Below are 15,513 nucleotides of genomic sequence, written 5' to 3'. Positions count from 1 at the left end.
TCTTCCCATCGATTCGGGGCAGCAGCAAGCCTGGCACCTCCCACGCTAGGGGTCAGTGGTCAGGATCCTACAACCTGTGGGCTCCGTGGCTGTTCAGCAGGGTGGTGCCAGCTTGTGGGGCAGGTTCTGCTGTGAGCATCCCCAGAGCCTATTTCCTTCCCCGGGTTTTAGGAAATGGGGAGCCACCAAAGGGTCTCAACCTGGGAAGCCCCTGGAAATGTCGCCCCCCAAATGCAGCTTGGATTAGGTCCGGAGAAGCTTCCAGAGGATGGGAATTGAAAACCACATGAGGAAATCCTCCCTCACTGGCTGGGGGGCGTCTGCCCTTCCCCCACCAAAAGGGGGGTCCGCCATTGACTTCAGGGGAGCCAAGGTTTCCCCCCAAATGTCTTGAGGCTCCCCGCCTCACGGGCTTTGGAGTTGCTCTGCAAGATACCAGCTGTCCTGCACGAAGGGTGGAGCCGGAGGACTGGAGTGGTGGCTGAGGTCATGCCCGGGTTTGTGGGCGCCCCACCAAACCATCCTGGCCAGAAATGGATCAGGTTCCACCTTCCGACTCCGTAGGGCACTTGCCCCCACCCTTCCTACTGAGGCTGCAAACTTCCTCCACTTCTCCAGCCTCAGCCGCTCCCTGGCCCGTTTATTCCCATTTGTTCCTGGGCCAGCATTGTCCTTTGGCTCCTAAAGCTCTTCTCCCTTCCCTGTGTAATTTACCGAGAGCAATCGGATCCCCCTCAGCCTTCGTCTGGCCGAGCAAGCCAAGCCTCTCCTGTCTCCTCTTGTGAGATCTCAGCCTAGCGGCTCTTCTCCATACGTGCCGTGCTCTGGCCTGGAGCACATGCTCTGGTTGTGTATTGCCGCAGCGCTAGCAGAGGGAGGATTGTGCAGTGGTGAGGGCTGTAGCCTGGGGAATGGGACACCCAGCTTCAGTTCCTGGCTTTGCCACACGCTTCCTGTGTGACTGTGGGCAGGTCACTTAGTGTCTCTGTGCCCCAGTTCGGGGCTCTTGGGGATAACTGTCCTGCCTCGCAGCAGGCGTAGGAGGATCAATACACTGACAAGTGTGATATGCCCAGATGCTGCGGTGATGGGCGCCATGTTCGTACCTACAGGGGATTGATAAGAGCATGGAAAAAACGTCCCTGGCTCTGAGCAAGCTCCTGGCTCTGCACAGCTGGGGGGCCCCCACAAATCCCTGGGCATTCTGCACCCCCCACGGTGTTTTAGAGCAGTTGCTGTGCTCACGAAACTCTTCATGTGATGGTGAGCCGGCTCCTTCCCATCAGCCTGTAGAACCAGCTCCTGGTCTGGTGCTGTCATTGGCTCCGGCCCTGTCTGGACGCCACATGCCTGCATAGCGTGCGGCCACGTGCGTTATCTGCCGTCCTAATCGACGGCGCTGACATGCTCTTTTGTGTGATCCTACGTAAGTATCCTCCTCTTCTCAGCTTGCTTTCTCCAGCAGGGGAACATTTCCAGTCTCTTTCCAGTGTTGTTCCTTGTCCAGGAGTGACCCGAGCTGACTTTGTCTTCCAGAGCCTCGTGCTGATTTTATTTTGGTGCTTAGATGGATGAGCAGTTCTCAGAATCCCGTGGCAGTGCAGCAACTGAGTGGAAAAATGTAAACCACTGACCCCTTTCCATGGCTTGGCAGGAGCCAGCAAATATTGGTTCAACATGCAGCCGGGCTCCGAGACGCGGGGTGGGGTCGGGGAGCTAAAATGGACAAGATGCTTTGGGGCTGGGGCAGACTAATCTGTCAGCTCCAGCTGTCAGCCAGTTGGGGTGTTGTTTTTTCTTGATCGCCAGGCCTTTGACGTCGGGGATCGGTTCTTGCCACTCTCCTCTCGTAAGGGATGAGCCCAGGCAGCCCTGGGGAGCAAAGGAGGGTGTGAGGTTGTCTCGTTTATTGTGATCCCTGGAGGGATATTTTTCCACGCAGCTGCGTTAGGTGGGCCAAGGGCCCGGCTTGCTAGAGGCAGGAAACAAAAGCTGATGTCTGTGAAGCAACAATTGGAATGTCGGGCGCTGTCCAAGGAAAACCTCGTGACCCAGGGCTTGCCTCATGAATCTGCAAAGCTCCCGGCCTTGTAAACATCCCCTTCTCCTCCTGAAAATCCCAGATTTTGCAATTCCCTCTGGATCCCCAGAGCAACTGGGACAGAAAATGCAGCTTTCTTATCTCTTCCCTGCCCCCCCACTGCCCTCCCAAAGTTAGCCAGATCGGTTTAACTCAATCTATACCACTGGGACACGATCTAGTTTTTCTCTCCAACAGAAGCTGTTTCTTATGGCTCCCCTTTCCTCCCCAACCCCAGGGCTTTTCGGGGATGGCTGCCTTCCTTGGGGAGCTGACGGGGGGGCATTCTGGGTGATGTGATGGGAGGTAGGGGGTAGCCTAAGACGGCTGGGTTGTCCCTGGCTTGTCTGAAAGGGCTGAGTGGTCTCATTCTGCTTCCTAGAAGGTGCCTCTCTGTATCTCAATGGGGGCAAGGCCTGACGTGGTCTCTTGTGTGACCCTTGGCCAAGCGAGCCGGTTGGCCGGCTTCTGTCACTGCCTTTCCCTCTTCTGCTGAAACTTACCGGCCTTCAGTTCTGAAATCTGTCCAAGCCCCCCTCCCCGCCCAGTGTTGGGGGCATAAGCCCCTCCCACTGGGCGGAGCTAGAGCGCTATATAACTAAGCCAGACTGAGTGACCCCACCCAAAGGGCTGTAGAGACACAGCTGGTCTCCGTCCATACAGGCTGTTCCATAAGCCATTCACTTCACCTGGTGCTAGTGCCCCCGCTTTAAACTGGGCCGAAGAGCCGAGTGACGTTCTCCTTTGCTCCCCGCTGGGCTATGAAACGCTCCCAGGCTGGGGACAGATGGAACCTGCAGCCCAGGCTCCCCTCTGGGTCACTTGTGCAACGCAGACAGCAGCAGGGACTGCTCTGTGGCCGTGCAGGGGACCTTTCCGGGGCAGACAATCAGTCATTCTGCAGGTCATGGGTTCGCTACGTACGAACTGTGAACAGGCGCCTGGGGGGTGGGCACTCACCCCGTCCTTCCTGTATTGCTAAGAGAGGGGAGGGGATCCTGGGTGAGGAGCTGGGAATGTCTTGGCATGGGAAAGGTGAGAACCGCTGACGTGGGAGGCCTTGCCTTGTGGGTCTCGGATGCCGTGTCTGCTCTCAGGGGCTGACTCCGTTCTCCTGTTCTCTGCAGCTCCTGGAGTATGTGGGCAAGGGAAAGAGCATCATCGACGTTGGACTGGCCCAGGCAAGGCACCCCCTGAGCACCAGGAGCCACTACTTTGAGGTGGAGATCGTAGACCCCGGGGAGAAGTGCTATATCGCACTAGGCCTGGCCCGGAAGGTAAAGCCACTGGATGGGTCCCACGCATCCGTCCGATTTGTGGGTCTGTCTGCGAGCCTGCTGCTAGCAAGAGTGGTTTGAGCTGGGTCCTGGCCTAGCCCCCGACGTCCAGCGCGACCTTGAGCAAGTCACTTAACCTGACCTGTCTCTCAGTTTTCCCACCTGTCCAATAGGGATAATGCTCCCCTACCTCCCAGGATGGGTGGGAGGATAAAATCCGCAAGTGTGTGTTTTGGGGCTCAGATACAAGGGGGATAAAGGGCAGCTCGAGGCCTTGGCAATGTCTCTGGTCACCTAGCCCTTCCTAGGGGTGTTAGCACTCGTTCCCATGCTTAGGGAGAGTGGGGAGCGGACCCACTCGCCTGGGTTCCTTTCCCGTCTCGTCTACAGGCTCTTCATACGCCGCTGTGCTTTGCCACGCCTCAGTTTCGGTAGGAAGGAGCTCCCACTTGGCTGTCTGCGACGTGCAGGCTCTCTGGCCGGAGTTACAGAGCCTGGGGATGGGTAGCTGTGGGCAGGAGGGCCAGAGATGGGGGTGGGGTGGGAGGGTTGATTGGTGCCGTTGGCTGTCAGCACTTGGTTTAGAGCTTTCTAATGTGCCCAGATGTCCAATCCAGCCCCGTAGAACTACATCTCTGCAAAGGGTCTGTAACGCCAGACCTGGAGACATTGCTTTGCCTTCAACCTGTGGCTGCAGCTTCAGCTAATGAGCAGAGATGCTTGGATCTGTCGTGGGGGCTTCCATCCCTTCTCATCACCCTCCGTCCCCTGCCATCTCCAGCTCCTCCCCCTGCCAAGGCTGGGTACCCAAGGCCAGAGGCTGTGATGGCACAATCCTCCCCCCTCCATGGCAGCAGTGTTGAGACACTGGGTAATTGAGGAGCATGGATCCAAGCGTGGATGGTTTCCTACCCTCAGCGAGAAACAAGCAGATGGTTGCAGCCTAGGTGCCCAGGTCCCTCCCAGCTCTGTCAGTGTGAATAACCCCTTGCTCTTCCCAGCAGCACATCTCAGAATGCTTTACAGAGGAAGTCAGTATCTTTTCCCCATTGTATACATGGGGAAACTGAGGCACCGAGCAGGGAAGTGACTTGTCTGGGGTCACCAGCAGGCCAGAGCCGAGAATAGAACCTAGGTGCTTCCTAGATCTTCCATGGTTGTTCTGAGATCTCCCATCCCTGGGATGACCCAGCCTGACCCTGTTTAGGTTCCAAGAGGTGCCCCGATTGCTACACAAGCTGCATGTTTTTATTATTGTGCCTGTTTATTAAAAGCCCCTTCCCAGGCACCCACTACCCCTGGCAGATGAATGATCTAGCCAGGCCCATTTCTCTTTGCGAGGTCTCACTTGATTGTGGCATGGGTGGCCCCTCTGGGCTGCGCTGCCTCCCCCTTGAGAATGCAAACCACCCCCTGCCCCCTTCCTGTCCAACGCAGCCATCTGTTTCTGTGTTTGTCCCGACACGTGATCTGGATTCAAGCTCGCACGTTCGCCTCCCGGGCGATGCAGCACATTCCCGGCCCCTGCTGCGGCTAGCATTCCTCGCGGCGTGGCAGGCTTGTCAGGTCTGAGAGCCGGCCCTGGGGGTGTCTGGTACCCATGCTGCCAGGTTCTCTTCTCCTGCCAGGTCAGCTCCCGTCTACAGGGATCTGCTTGTTCCCCAGCTGTGCCTTGTCTGATGACAACCTACTGCCCTAATCTGGGACAGTGAGTGATTGGAAACCGCTCTGCGGGCACTATGTGAAACGAGGGGGTGGGCTCTCAGTTCATTTCCTGGTGGCACTCACCCCGTAGCGTAAGGCCACCATCGCAACGGGCACCTCTGCTGGCATTCTCCGCAGAGACCATGTAAAACTTGGTCTGCACTTAGGTTTTGCTGTGTTAACTGTGCCGGCTTTTCCCACCGGCTTATTCTGGTTTGGGGAAGTGAAATAAGCGATACCGGCATAAGCAGTTTTATACCGGGATAACTCTCTACACTAGGGCTTTCGCCAGCATAACCGCGTTGGCAAAAACCCACCCTGACAGCGATAGCTCTGCTGCTCAGCCTTCTACGAGCAGACCTGGCCTAACGAACAAGACCAACGCAGCTCCTCTTAGGCACTTTCTTCCCTAAGAGAGAAGGTGTTTTGTGCTCCCAGGTCTGCCACTGGCCTGCAAGGTACTTCCCCTCCCTCCTCCATGCCTCAGTTTCTCCATCTGTAATGTGGGGACATTGGTTAAGAGCTAAAGGTGGAAATGGATGCTTGGGTCCAGCGGTCTCCTGGGGGTAGGCCAGGTTGAGTGTGATAAGGCCCCGCTGGGTCACAGCATTGTCAGCTGGAAACCCTAAATTCCATCTACCCGTTGTACTGGTTTGGTCACCGTAGCAACTGAGCATGTCACGACCGTCTGTCACGCCCCACACGCCGCTGTGAGGCAGGGCGGTTCTCTTAGCCCCACTGTACAGGTGGGGAACAAGCACAGAGAGACTCGGAGTCCGTCTAAACTGTTCCCTAAACCCAGACCTGTGGGACCGGAGCTTGTGGAGTTGGGATTTCTTGAGTGTCCGCACTGGGTTTGCAGCTGCTGGAGCCGGGTCTCAGCCGTGCTAACGTATCTGCGCTCACCACCTGACTCGGGGCTGCGGTTTGGCAGGCATCCACGCTGCTAAAAGACGGGGCTCGGAGCCGAGTCTCCGTAGGACTCTGGCTCTGACCCACCTGCCTAGCAGGGTCCTAGGAGCCAGATCCAGAGGGCTTGGTGCCCTGAGTCAGAGCGATTTGTGTGTGGACGAGGCTTCAAAGCGCAGATTCAGTGTGCAGTGTAGACATGCCCTGAGAGCAGCCACTCGACTCAGTTCCAGGTTTGCCTCCTAACCACTGGACCATCCTTCCTGTCCGATCGCCGCGTAATATAGCCAGGACTGGCAGCACCACAGCCCCTCTGAGGGACCCTATCCTGGGTCCCCAGCCCCGTTGCGTTCCCGCTGCGGCGCTGGCCAAGCCACGCTCGGCACAGGGCTGGGCCCGCGGTGGAGCAAGTTGCTGCGTAGGTCCCGGGAGCATCTTTCAGACAGGCGCCAGAAAGCGCTGGGGAGCAGGTAGCTCTGAGTCACCCCTGACTCATGCCGGCGCTGGCTGGCCTGCCGTTAGCCTTGGCAGCCTTCGGGCAGGCTTCCCTCAGCCCCGGTGGCTTGGGATTGGTCTCGGTGCAGTGCATCCTCATTCATTGCGCTGCAGCTGTCTAATCCCAAGGGATTTACCTGCCGGTGAGTCATGCACCCGAGGCAGGCCGTGCCACGGCCTCCCAATTAACTCTCGCATGGGCCAAGCGCGCCGATTGCACAGGGGCTGGTTCCCCTCCCCTTCCTGAAGCCAAGCAAGTCGCAGCAGCTGCTGGCAGGCCCCTCCAGCCTCGATCGGGGATGGCGGGAGGGGGCATGCCGTGGCGCCAGGGATGTGGCGGGGGGGTGGGGGATGCGTCTGCTGCGTTTTTACAGCTGGATTTTTCCATCTCAGCCCAAGGCCAAAGGCAACCTCCCATTTTATAGGGAAATATTTTAGCAATTCCCGCCGCAGGGACTCTAGGTGATAACCGGTGAAGTCATTAGACCCACCCTCCCTCCTCTCTCTGCCCTAGGACTACCCGAAAAACCGCCATCCTGGCTGGAGCAGAGGATCTGTGGCCTACCATGCAGGTGAGCGAGACAGGACTGGAATGGCAGAGGAATCGAAGTCTCTGGCCAGACCCCAAAGAAAGTTGTCCCTTCCGAGTTTAACCGTGCACTTCCCGAATGCAGCAGCATCACCCACTGGCAGTCAGCCCAGGGCACACCACTCGGGGGACAGGAGAAGTGTCACACTCCCAACACTGGACACCATGTTTTTAGTGGGGGGTGGGTTAGGTGCATAAATGCCACAGGGCTTTGTGCGCTGAACGTTTGCCGGAACTTTTGAAAATGTCTTCAGTGGCAAAGGGTCCGGGTTTCGTTCTGCTCTGGGGGCAGCCTCTCAGCCATGGGGTCTGGATCGTGAGTGCAGAAGTCCAGGGAGTTGGCAGCCCACCAGAACAGCTGTCTCAGAACATCAAGGCTGCGTGTTTCCAAGCTATCTGAGGGGCTTGGAGGCCTGATGCTCGTTAATTTCAAAGAGGAACTCGGTATCTCAGTGTCTTAGCCAGGTCAGCAAACTGCAGCCTGGATTGATTTCCGGCGGGGCCCGGTGTTGGGTCACAAGTTTATCAGCCGGGAAAGCTGGTTAATGCTCAGATCACAGGTAGCTCCACTTACTTACAACCCTGCTGCCATATCTGCCCGTCTCTGGCTTGTGTTGGATGATGGTGGTTCTCTTAGCTGTGAGTCCTCTCGCTTCGTGGGCTGGATCTGGTCAGACCCACTGCACTCCAGCAGTTCATCTGGCTGTTGCCTTCCAATCGTCTTACGTCAAAGCTGTCCTGGCCCCTTTCTGCTGCTGGACTCTCCTCTGGGTCCCAGATGCTGGTTTCTGCCTGCTTTGAATTTAGCCCAGTTAGTCTGCACCCCAGGAAGAACAGCAAGACATTCTTAAGTTGCTAAGTACCCGAGCATGCAGCCGCCCTCTGTGGGTTGTCTGTAGCGGGGATTGAACCGGGGACTCTTGGTCTAAAATCGTGAGCCTCTCCTGCCTGATCTAACAGACCGTAGAGTCTCCTCTGCTTCTGTGTGATCCAGCCAGCCAGCGGGGTTACAATAACATCCCCACTAGTGACTCTGCTCGCAGAGCCGCATGAAGGGCGGGTCTCACCCAGCCTCTGTATGGAATCTGGGCTCAAGCACTGAGGGCTGCAGGCCCAGGGCTCATGATAAGCAATTGAGCTGAGGCCGGCTCTTGTGTTGCTCACTGTGAAAGCCCAGGGGACTAGCGGGTGCCCGGCACCTCGCAGCATCAGGCTCTTAGGCAAAGCAATCAGCCAGGGATCTGGAGGTCGGACTCCCTGGAGCCTCCAGCCTCCTTTCCTTAGAGGGTCGGAAGAGGTTCTGGGGCCTGTGATGTCCAGGACGTTAGAATAAATGATCACGATGGTCTCGTCTGACCTGAAAATCGACGAGTACAGCGAGATCTGGGGTTTCCCTCTTGGCGCCGTGTCTGCTCCACTAGGCCAGAAGGAGCTGGCAGTCTGGCTAGCTGAAGACAGGGGTTCTCTCCCCTGCCTTGGACTGTATTGCTGGCTTCCGGCTGATCCCCATCAGCTGAGAATTAGCTATAAGCATGTTGAGCCAGCTGTCCCACTGTGGCTGCTCCCGCCCAGCACGCTCCACCAGCTGGGAGCTGAACAGCTGCTGAGTGCAGGGGCTGTCTTGGGGGCTTGTTTCTGTGACCTGCTGCCTCTGCGGCTGTGGAGATTTTGGAGATGCTCGCTGCGAAGAGCAGCTCCTGCTCTGATCATTCAGACTGTTGTTACCCGACACACAGGGCTTAAAGTGTCCGTGCTGTACCTCTCCCTAGGGGCCCCGGGCCTGATCCCTGGCGGTAAAGCGGCACAGCTGCTCTGAAGTCAGTCGTGCTGCACCAGCCAGGCATCAGGCCAGGTGCGTGTAACCACACAACCAAATCTCCAAGGAGCTGATTGGCCAATCGGAGCCACAGCACTTGGAGCCAGGGGGCTGCTCGGCTTGGGGGATGGCTTTGGAGCTCACAGTGCGCCACCTGCATCTGCTGCTGCCAAGGCTCAGCCATGCTTTCGGGAAGGGTGTTGAAAAGAACTGGGTGCAGCAGAGCTCAAAGCGTTTTACAGAGGAGGGCAGTAGCGTTATCCCTGTATGACAGATGGGGAAACTGAGGCACGGGGCGGGGAAGTAGATTTCCCAAGGTCATCCAGCAGCAGAGCTGGGAATAGAGCCCAGGTCTCTTAAGAGTCCCAGTCTAGGACTCTACACGCTAGACCACAAGCTGCTGAGGGCAGGATTTTTACATCCATCAGTGCCTGGGTGTGGTCCACATCTCTGCTTGAGCCACCCAGTTATGGGCTCCCAACACCTGGTTCAGGAGCCCCATTGCCACCATCTAGTGGTGATGGAGGTTTGTCTGCGGGTGCCTTGCGGGCAGCCTGACCTCTTGCTTTCCCTGCCTAGGTCAGCCCTTCGGTCTTGGCTCCTAGCGGCAGAGCAGTTGATGCAGTCTCAACCCTCGATGGATGATGGAGGCCTGGTCACCGTAATCCTACCAGGTCCTCTGGCTCCAAGACAGCAGGGCTGGTAGCCCTGGGGCCCTTCCCTCGGGATTGAAGCTATTGGGAGCTGTCTCCCCCCGTTCCGCGTTTCCTTCCTCCCTTCCCTCCGTGAGCAGTCCGACCTCCTGGGCCGCGCTCCCTTTCTGCCTGATTAAGGATTTTATTTTCACTGTCTGACTTGTCTCTCTGAAGGAAAAGCTGTAAACGCTTTTGGTTCCTGGCGGTTTCTTTCCAGTGCTCGGCGCCAGGGGAACATTTCAAATTCCCATCCAAGTATTAGATCTGCTGCCTCCCACTTCCCTTCGCTGGCCACTTCACCTTCCTGGAAAAAATCTCCTCCCACCTTTTTTCCCTTCGTGTTACCCAGCCTCGCGGTGCCAGCTGCTGCTCTGAGCTGCCATAACCTCTGGCAGACAAGGGCGCTCCATGGAACCACAACAAAGCCGCTCCATCAGCCCTGCACCGGGGGAATGTCCGGGCAATAGAGCCCAGGCTGGGAGGTAGCGACGCACACGGGCGAGAGCATCTCTGAGCCGCTCGTGCTTGCGGCCGAGTGGAAGAGGTCCCATGTGCGGGGAGAGTGTGAAGAAGCGAGGGGCAGTAACCCTGCCCTAAACTCCCTTGTGCTCTCCTGTTCATTACATGGCTGGCGAGTCGGGGGGAATCTTTCTTGTTTTGCTGCCTCTGAGTGTCCGGCTCTGGCTCTCCTCACCCTCCTATCTCGGACGCTCCCCTCCCCGTCTCTGCCAGGCCTGTGGCTGGCGTGAGCTGAAGGCATCCGTGAGGAGTGTGGGAGGCCACAGGGGAGCCCAGCCGCCCCTTGGCCCGCTCACAAGCAGAGATCTTTGGCCTGCAGCGCCCGGCTCGTGCTCTTGGGCCAATGGGTCTTTGAGAAGACCTTGGGCCTTTCTTGCCCATCGTCCCTCTCCCGCCAGGTGGGCTGGCTAGCTGAGGGCAGCTGAACATTGCTGCCCATGGTGGGCATTGCAGCCGGGTGCCCAGATGCCCCAGTGCCAGGCCAGCTCTCAACTAGTCGAGCATGGTGTGCAGGGGGCTGCATGGGGGTGACCCACTTGCATCCAGGTGCATCCCAGCTCCCTTTGGCCACGTCGTCCTTTCCCCGGCTGCCCCAGCCCGGCCTCCCCCGCCCCCAGTTTGGATCTGGCCGTGTCGCTGGAGCTCAGCTGCCTGGCCGGCAGCCCCAGCACAGTCTGAGTTGGGTTTGGCGAGGCTCGTGGCTGGGTGCCTGGGCCTTAATAGCTGACTGAGGTTGCAGCATGGTCTAGGGTGCTGGGAATCAGCAGACCTGGGTTCTAGTCCCGACTCTGCCTCGACCTGCTCGGTGAACCTGGAGAAGCGTCTTCCTCTGGCTGTGCCTCAGTTTCCCCTCCCACGCTTTGTCTGTTTAGCCTGGAAGCTCTTTGGGGCCAAGGAGCTGGGCCTTGCTCTATAGAAAAACTAACCATCAAGGAGCCCGTCTCCTTCCAAGCTAGGACTTTTGGAAGTGAGTGGCGCACGGAGTCTGGCCGGGGCCGAGCGTGCCTGTCTCCTGCCCCGCCCCCGGCCGTCCAGTGCAGCCCCTGGCCTTCGTCTCTCTGGGGTGAGACCGAGGGACGCTCCCCCCGCTCGCAGCATGGTTCTGAGGGCGGTGCCCCAGGGCCGGGCCCCATCGTGGTGGGTGAGGGTCGAGCTCTCGGCTTCCCTCGACCAGACCTGGGCCCGGGCATGGGTAGAATACACCAGCTGAGGTCACTCTGGCCCCAGCTCAGCAAGGGGTGTGGGGCAGAGCCCCCCAGCGTGGGAGCCGGGGCAAGGGAGAAAGGATTCCAGCCTAGATCTGACAGGCCAGAGGAGAGGAGGGTGGGGGTGTGGTGGGATGTATGGGAATGGGGGGGGGGCACTGAGGAGTGGGGGCAGGTGGAAGGAGCCAGGAGTAGAGAGCTGGGCAGCTACCAAGCTGGCTGCAGAGGGCAAGGGGTTGAGATCTACTAGTGCCCTTCCCTCTGCATGGGGGCACCTCCGGCCCCCTCGCCGCACCCTGCTGGTGCCCTGAGACGGCTGGGAGGTTGGAAAATCTCAGGTGACTTGGTGCAGGGGGTGGGGTTCTCGTGGGATCCCTCGGAGGGGCTGGGGTAAGCCTTCCCTCCCCCCCGAGTACCGTACACCGGCAAGCCCTGGTTATCCCGCCCCCGCCTGTGGCAGGAGCCAGGGGATCCCCTACAAGGCGCGCTCGCGCTCCGCTGGTGACACACAGGAATGTTTACACAGTATTATTCCCAGCTTGGGTTGCCCTGGCAACGGGGAGAAATATTTACCGCCCCTTTGCTGGGTGCATCTCCCTTGTTTGCCGAAACAACCCCCCCCCCCCCCCGCCCAGGCCTCCGCCCTCTGCCTGGCCCACGTGCCTCGTGGCTCCGCCGCTCCCACCCCCCCGGCTCCTTTCACGTGGGCTCCCACGCTTGGCTTCTCTGGTACACGAGAGCCCGTTCAGCGTGTGGCCCCAGCCCGGAGCTCACCCCCGTGCATCAGCTTTCTTGCAGCACCCCTGGGTGCTGGGCGCTGGGGTCTCTCAGGGCGAAGAGGAGGGCCTGGTGCCGCTGGGGGGTGTGGTCAGCCCCCTGCGTCCGGTCCATGGCTCGGGGGGCAGCTGATTGAACAGCCAGCGTTGGGAGCTGAGGAGATGGGTGGGTTGGGACTGGCAAGGGAGCCGATTTAGGGCAGGGTGAGGCCTGGGCCTGCCAGTGCAGCTGTGTGGCCCGGGGGTCTGGCGGACGTAGCGTTCTGATCCACCTGTCCCACGGGCAGAGCCCACGCCAGTCGCTGCAGGCCAGTGGTGCCACCAGGCTGGAACTCTCCCCTAAAGAGCGGCCACGTGCCTGGGCATCGCTCCCCTTCCCAGGCCACCCTGCCAGGCCCACCATGCTTAGCGGCCTCTCCCTCTTCCTTCCAGACGATGGGAAGATCTTCCACGGGAGCGGCGTGGGTGACCCCTTCGGGCCCCGGTGCTACAAGGGCGACATTATGGGCTGCGGGATCATGTTCCCGCGGGATTACATCCTCGACAGCGAAGGTGCGTGACCACACGTGGCCGGGGGGAGGCGTGGCTGGCCCCCGGGGACCTGAGATCCACTCCTGTAGCGATGAGTGTAGGGCCGAGGGCTGCAGCCAGTCCTCCCCCACTTGGCCCCTGCCAGTGAAACAAGACTCGGAAAAGCAGGGGGCTGGATGTGGAGCAAGGCAGCGTGGGCTAGTGGCTAGAGGCAGGAAGCCAGGATGGTGTTTCTGACTGTCGGGAATGAATCTGGATTTGGGGGGGGTGTCCTTAGTGGGGCTTGAACCTGGAGCCGCTGCGACGTGAGACAAAGGGCGCAGCCTTGTTGCAAAGACCCCAGCGGGTGCTCCTGCGTGGGGTACAACCCAGCCCCGGGGTGACCAGCTCCCCCCCTCCCCCCAGGTGACAGCGACGACAGCTGCGACACCACAGACCTGAAACCCAAGCTGCGGGGCGTGCGGAATGTCCTGTACCTGCACCAGGAGGTGGAGGAGGAAGAGGAGGAGGAGGAAGAGGACGGGGAGGAGATGGAGCAGGAGCACGAAGGGAAGAAAGTGGTGGTGAGAGCTGGGGGCTGTGCCGTGGGGCTGGGGTTGGGGCGCTTTGGGGGGAGGCTTAGCAAGCGGAGGGCTGGGATGGCTCGAGGGAGGGATGCGGTGGGGCTGGGGGGACAGGCTGGGGGATGTGCTATGGGCTCAGTGGGGGTCGGGAAGGGGAACGCACCAGGGGGGGCTGGGGCATGGTGGGGGATATGCCGGGAGGATGACTCGGGGAGGGCACAGAGGATGTCATGGGGTGGGGGGAGCTGCTTTGACTCCAGGCTGGTAGGAGCTGAGAGTGACGGGGTGGCTCTGTCTGGGGTCCCTTGTCCCAGGGACCCCCGCGACCCCGCTGGCGTGACGCACAGCTGGCCTCGATCAGAGCCGACTGGGCAGTGCCCAGCCCCTCACCCAGGGGCCGACCGGCCTGGTCTACCCCCCCCACCCCGCTGTGACCTTGGCCCAGGCCTGGGTACGAGCGGGCTGGATTTCCCTGGCCTGAGGCGCCCCCTAGTGGCTGTTGCCAGCAGTGCTCCTCTGTTCCAGGAACTGGCTTGCTTGGCCGTGTGGAGAACTGCGCTGTAACCCCCCCTCCAACGCCGGGCTCTGCGCCCGCTGGCGGGGGCTGGCATTGGTTGTATTGGAGTCCTCCTGGCTGCCAGGCCTGCACCCCTGGCTTGTGCCGAGCTGACACCCGCAGCCGTACGCATCCGGCAGCATGTGCGCAGACTGCGTCCCGTGGGGAGGTTCCCCTCGGGCTTTACGGCTCCTGAGCCCACGGGGCAGGGGGTGGCTACGGAAGCAGGCTTGGGGCAGCCCAGAGGCTCGTAGAGCCCAGGCTGCAGAGAGTACATGTCCAGCTGCAATGCATGCTGGGAAGCATCTTTGCCGGCAAAGGGGTGGGTAGCTGCGGCCATTGCAGATTGGGTTACTCCCAGCGAGGAGCTGCTCTGGCCCTTGCCTGGGCACCTCTCCGCCTGGAGCCGGGTGCCGTGGCTGTACTGAGTCTGGCCTGGGCCGGGGGGCTGCGTGGGGCCCTGGGCTGGGAGGGAAGGGGCCACGTTGTGGCAGTGAAGGGGTTAACAGCCCGCGGCACCATCCTGTCCCCCCAGGTGTTCTTCACACGCAACGGAAAGATCATCGGCAAGAAGGACGCGGTGGTGCCGGTCGGCGGCTTCTTCCCCACCATCGGCATGCTGAGCAGCGGGGAGAAAGTCAAGGTGGACCTCCACCCGCTCAGCGGCTAGGAGACGGGGGGGCGGGGCATATCCCATCTGCCGCCCTCTCTCGGGGTCAGCGCCCTCCCCATGGGGCACCCCAGGGACGTTCTCCATCACTTCAATCCCTTGCGCTTTGAGCCTCTGCCTGCAGGGGGCAGCGCTTCGTCGCCGGCAGCTGAAGTATTATCCCAGCTGGTTCCGCACGGGTCCCTCCCCGCCCCGCAGGGCCCTGGCGCCCGGCAGTCTGCAGGCGGGACGTTGGGGGGGCTGGAGAGGGCTCTGGATGGGCCTGGTACTGCCCCCAGTGCCAGCCAGAGCACGGGGCAGCCTCCTGTGTGTAGCAACGTGCCAAGCCTTGGGCCCAGCCTGTCCGTCTCAGTGTGGTGTGTGACGTGCGGAGATGGAGATGCTGCCTGAGGCCCAATTCCCACCCCCCTGGGTGGGGCTGGCCCCTTCCCCCCTGCTGGCGCGATTCCTCTTTGCTTTAATTTCCTGTCTGCCTGCTTCTGTCCTGCAGGGATCCCGGTAGCTGGGCACCTGGCCTGGGCTCCGGCTCCCACCTGAGCACGCGTGAGATCTGTGGCCTCCTGCCTGCCCCAGCTCGGCCTGCCCTGGTGTTGGTGGGGAATCAGGCACCACGCGGATGGGGGCCCAGGCTGCCTCGAAACCTCTCCCTGCTGTCCTGGGGTGCCCAAGCCCTGCCCCACTTGCTAAAGAACCGGTGCCCTGGGCATCCTCCTCTGCCTGTCGCTGCAGCCGCTGCTGGCCCTCGCGCCCATGCTGGTTGCCTTATGACAGGGTCGTGCCATCCCGCGGGGGCTGGGATGGCCTGACCCATGGTGCCACGTCTCCAGGCCATCAGCCAGCCTCCCGGGGGCAGGGCACAGGCCAGCGGGGCAGGCCATGGTTTTGTCCCTGACCAGTGTCTCGTTCCGCCCTCTGAGGTCAGGGGCTGGGGGTGTCAGGGTGAGCGAACACGGGCTGCTCTGGGCCCTGGCATAGTGTCAGACGGGGGCTTGGCCTCAAGGGGACGGTGCTGCAGCCCGGGGGCCGCAGTCAGCAAACGCTGGCCCTCCACGGAGTGATCTCAGCTGCCCCTCACCCGGCCCCCTGAGCCTCCTAGACCCCAGCCTGTCTCCGCTCCTAGGGATCACC

At 60.5% G+C, this 15,513-nt stretch overlaps 1 protein-coding gene across 4 annotated transcripts in view; it reads left to right on the top strand.

The window, feature by feature from the left end:
* SPRYD3 (SPRY domain containing 3) overlaps positions 1-14,725 on the top strand; it is a 30,824-nt gene extending 16,099 nt beyond the window's left edge. For all 4 annotated transcript variants that reach the window (XM_039514307.1, XM_039514305.1, XM_039514306.1 and 1 more), the window contains 5 exons: positions 3,208-3,357; positions 6,980-7,037; positions 12,498-12,617; positions 13,002-13,159; positions 14,251-14,725. In XM_039514307.1, coding sequence (XP_039370241.1) covers positions 3,208-3,357; positions 6,980-7,037; positions 12,498-12,617; positions 13,002-13,159; positions 14,251-14,385 — 621 coding nt within the window. In that variant the 3' untranslated portion in view covers positions 14,386-14,725. The remainder of the gene's footprint in view (positions 1-3,207; positions 3,358-6,979; positions 7,038-12,497; positions 12,618-13,001; positions 13,160-14,250) is intronic.
* Positions 14,726-15,513: the final 788 nt, after the last annotated feature.

Source organism: Mauremys reevesii, linkage group 25, assembly GCF_016161935.1.
Source record: "Mauremys reevesii isolate NIE-2019 linkage group 25, ASM1616193v1, whole genome shotgun sequence".
NCBI lineage: Eukaryota > Metazoa > Chordata > Testudines > Geoemydidae > Mauremys > Mauremys reevesii.
Note: the sequence above shows the minus strand (reverse complement) of the source record. Positions and strands in the feature narration are given on the sequence as shown.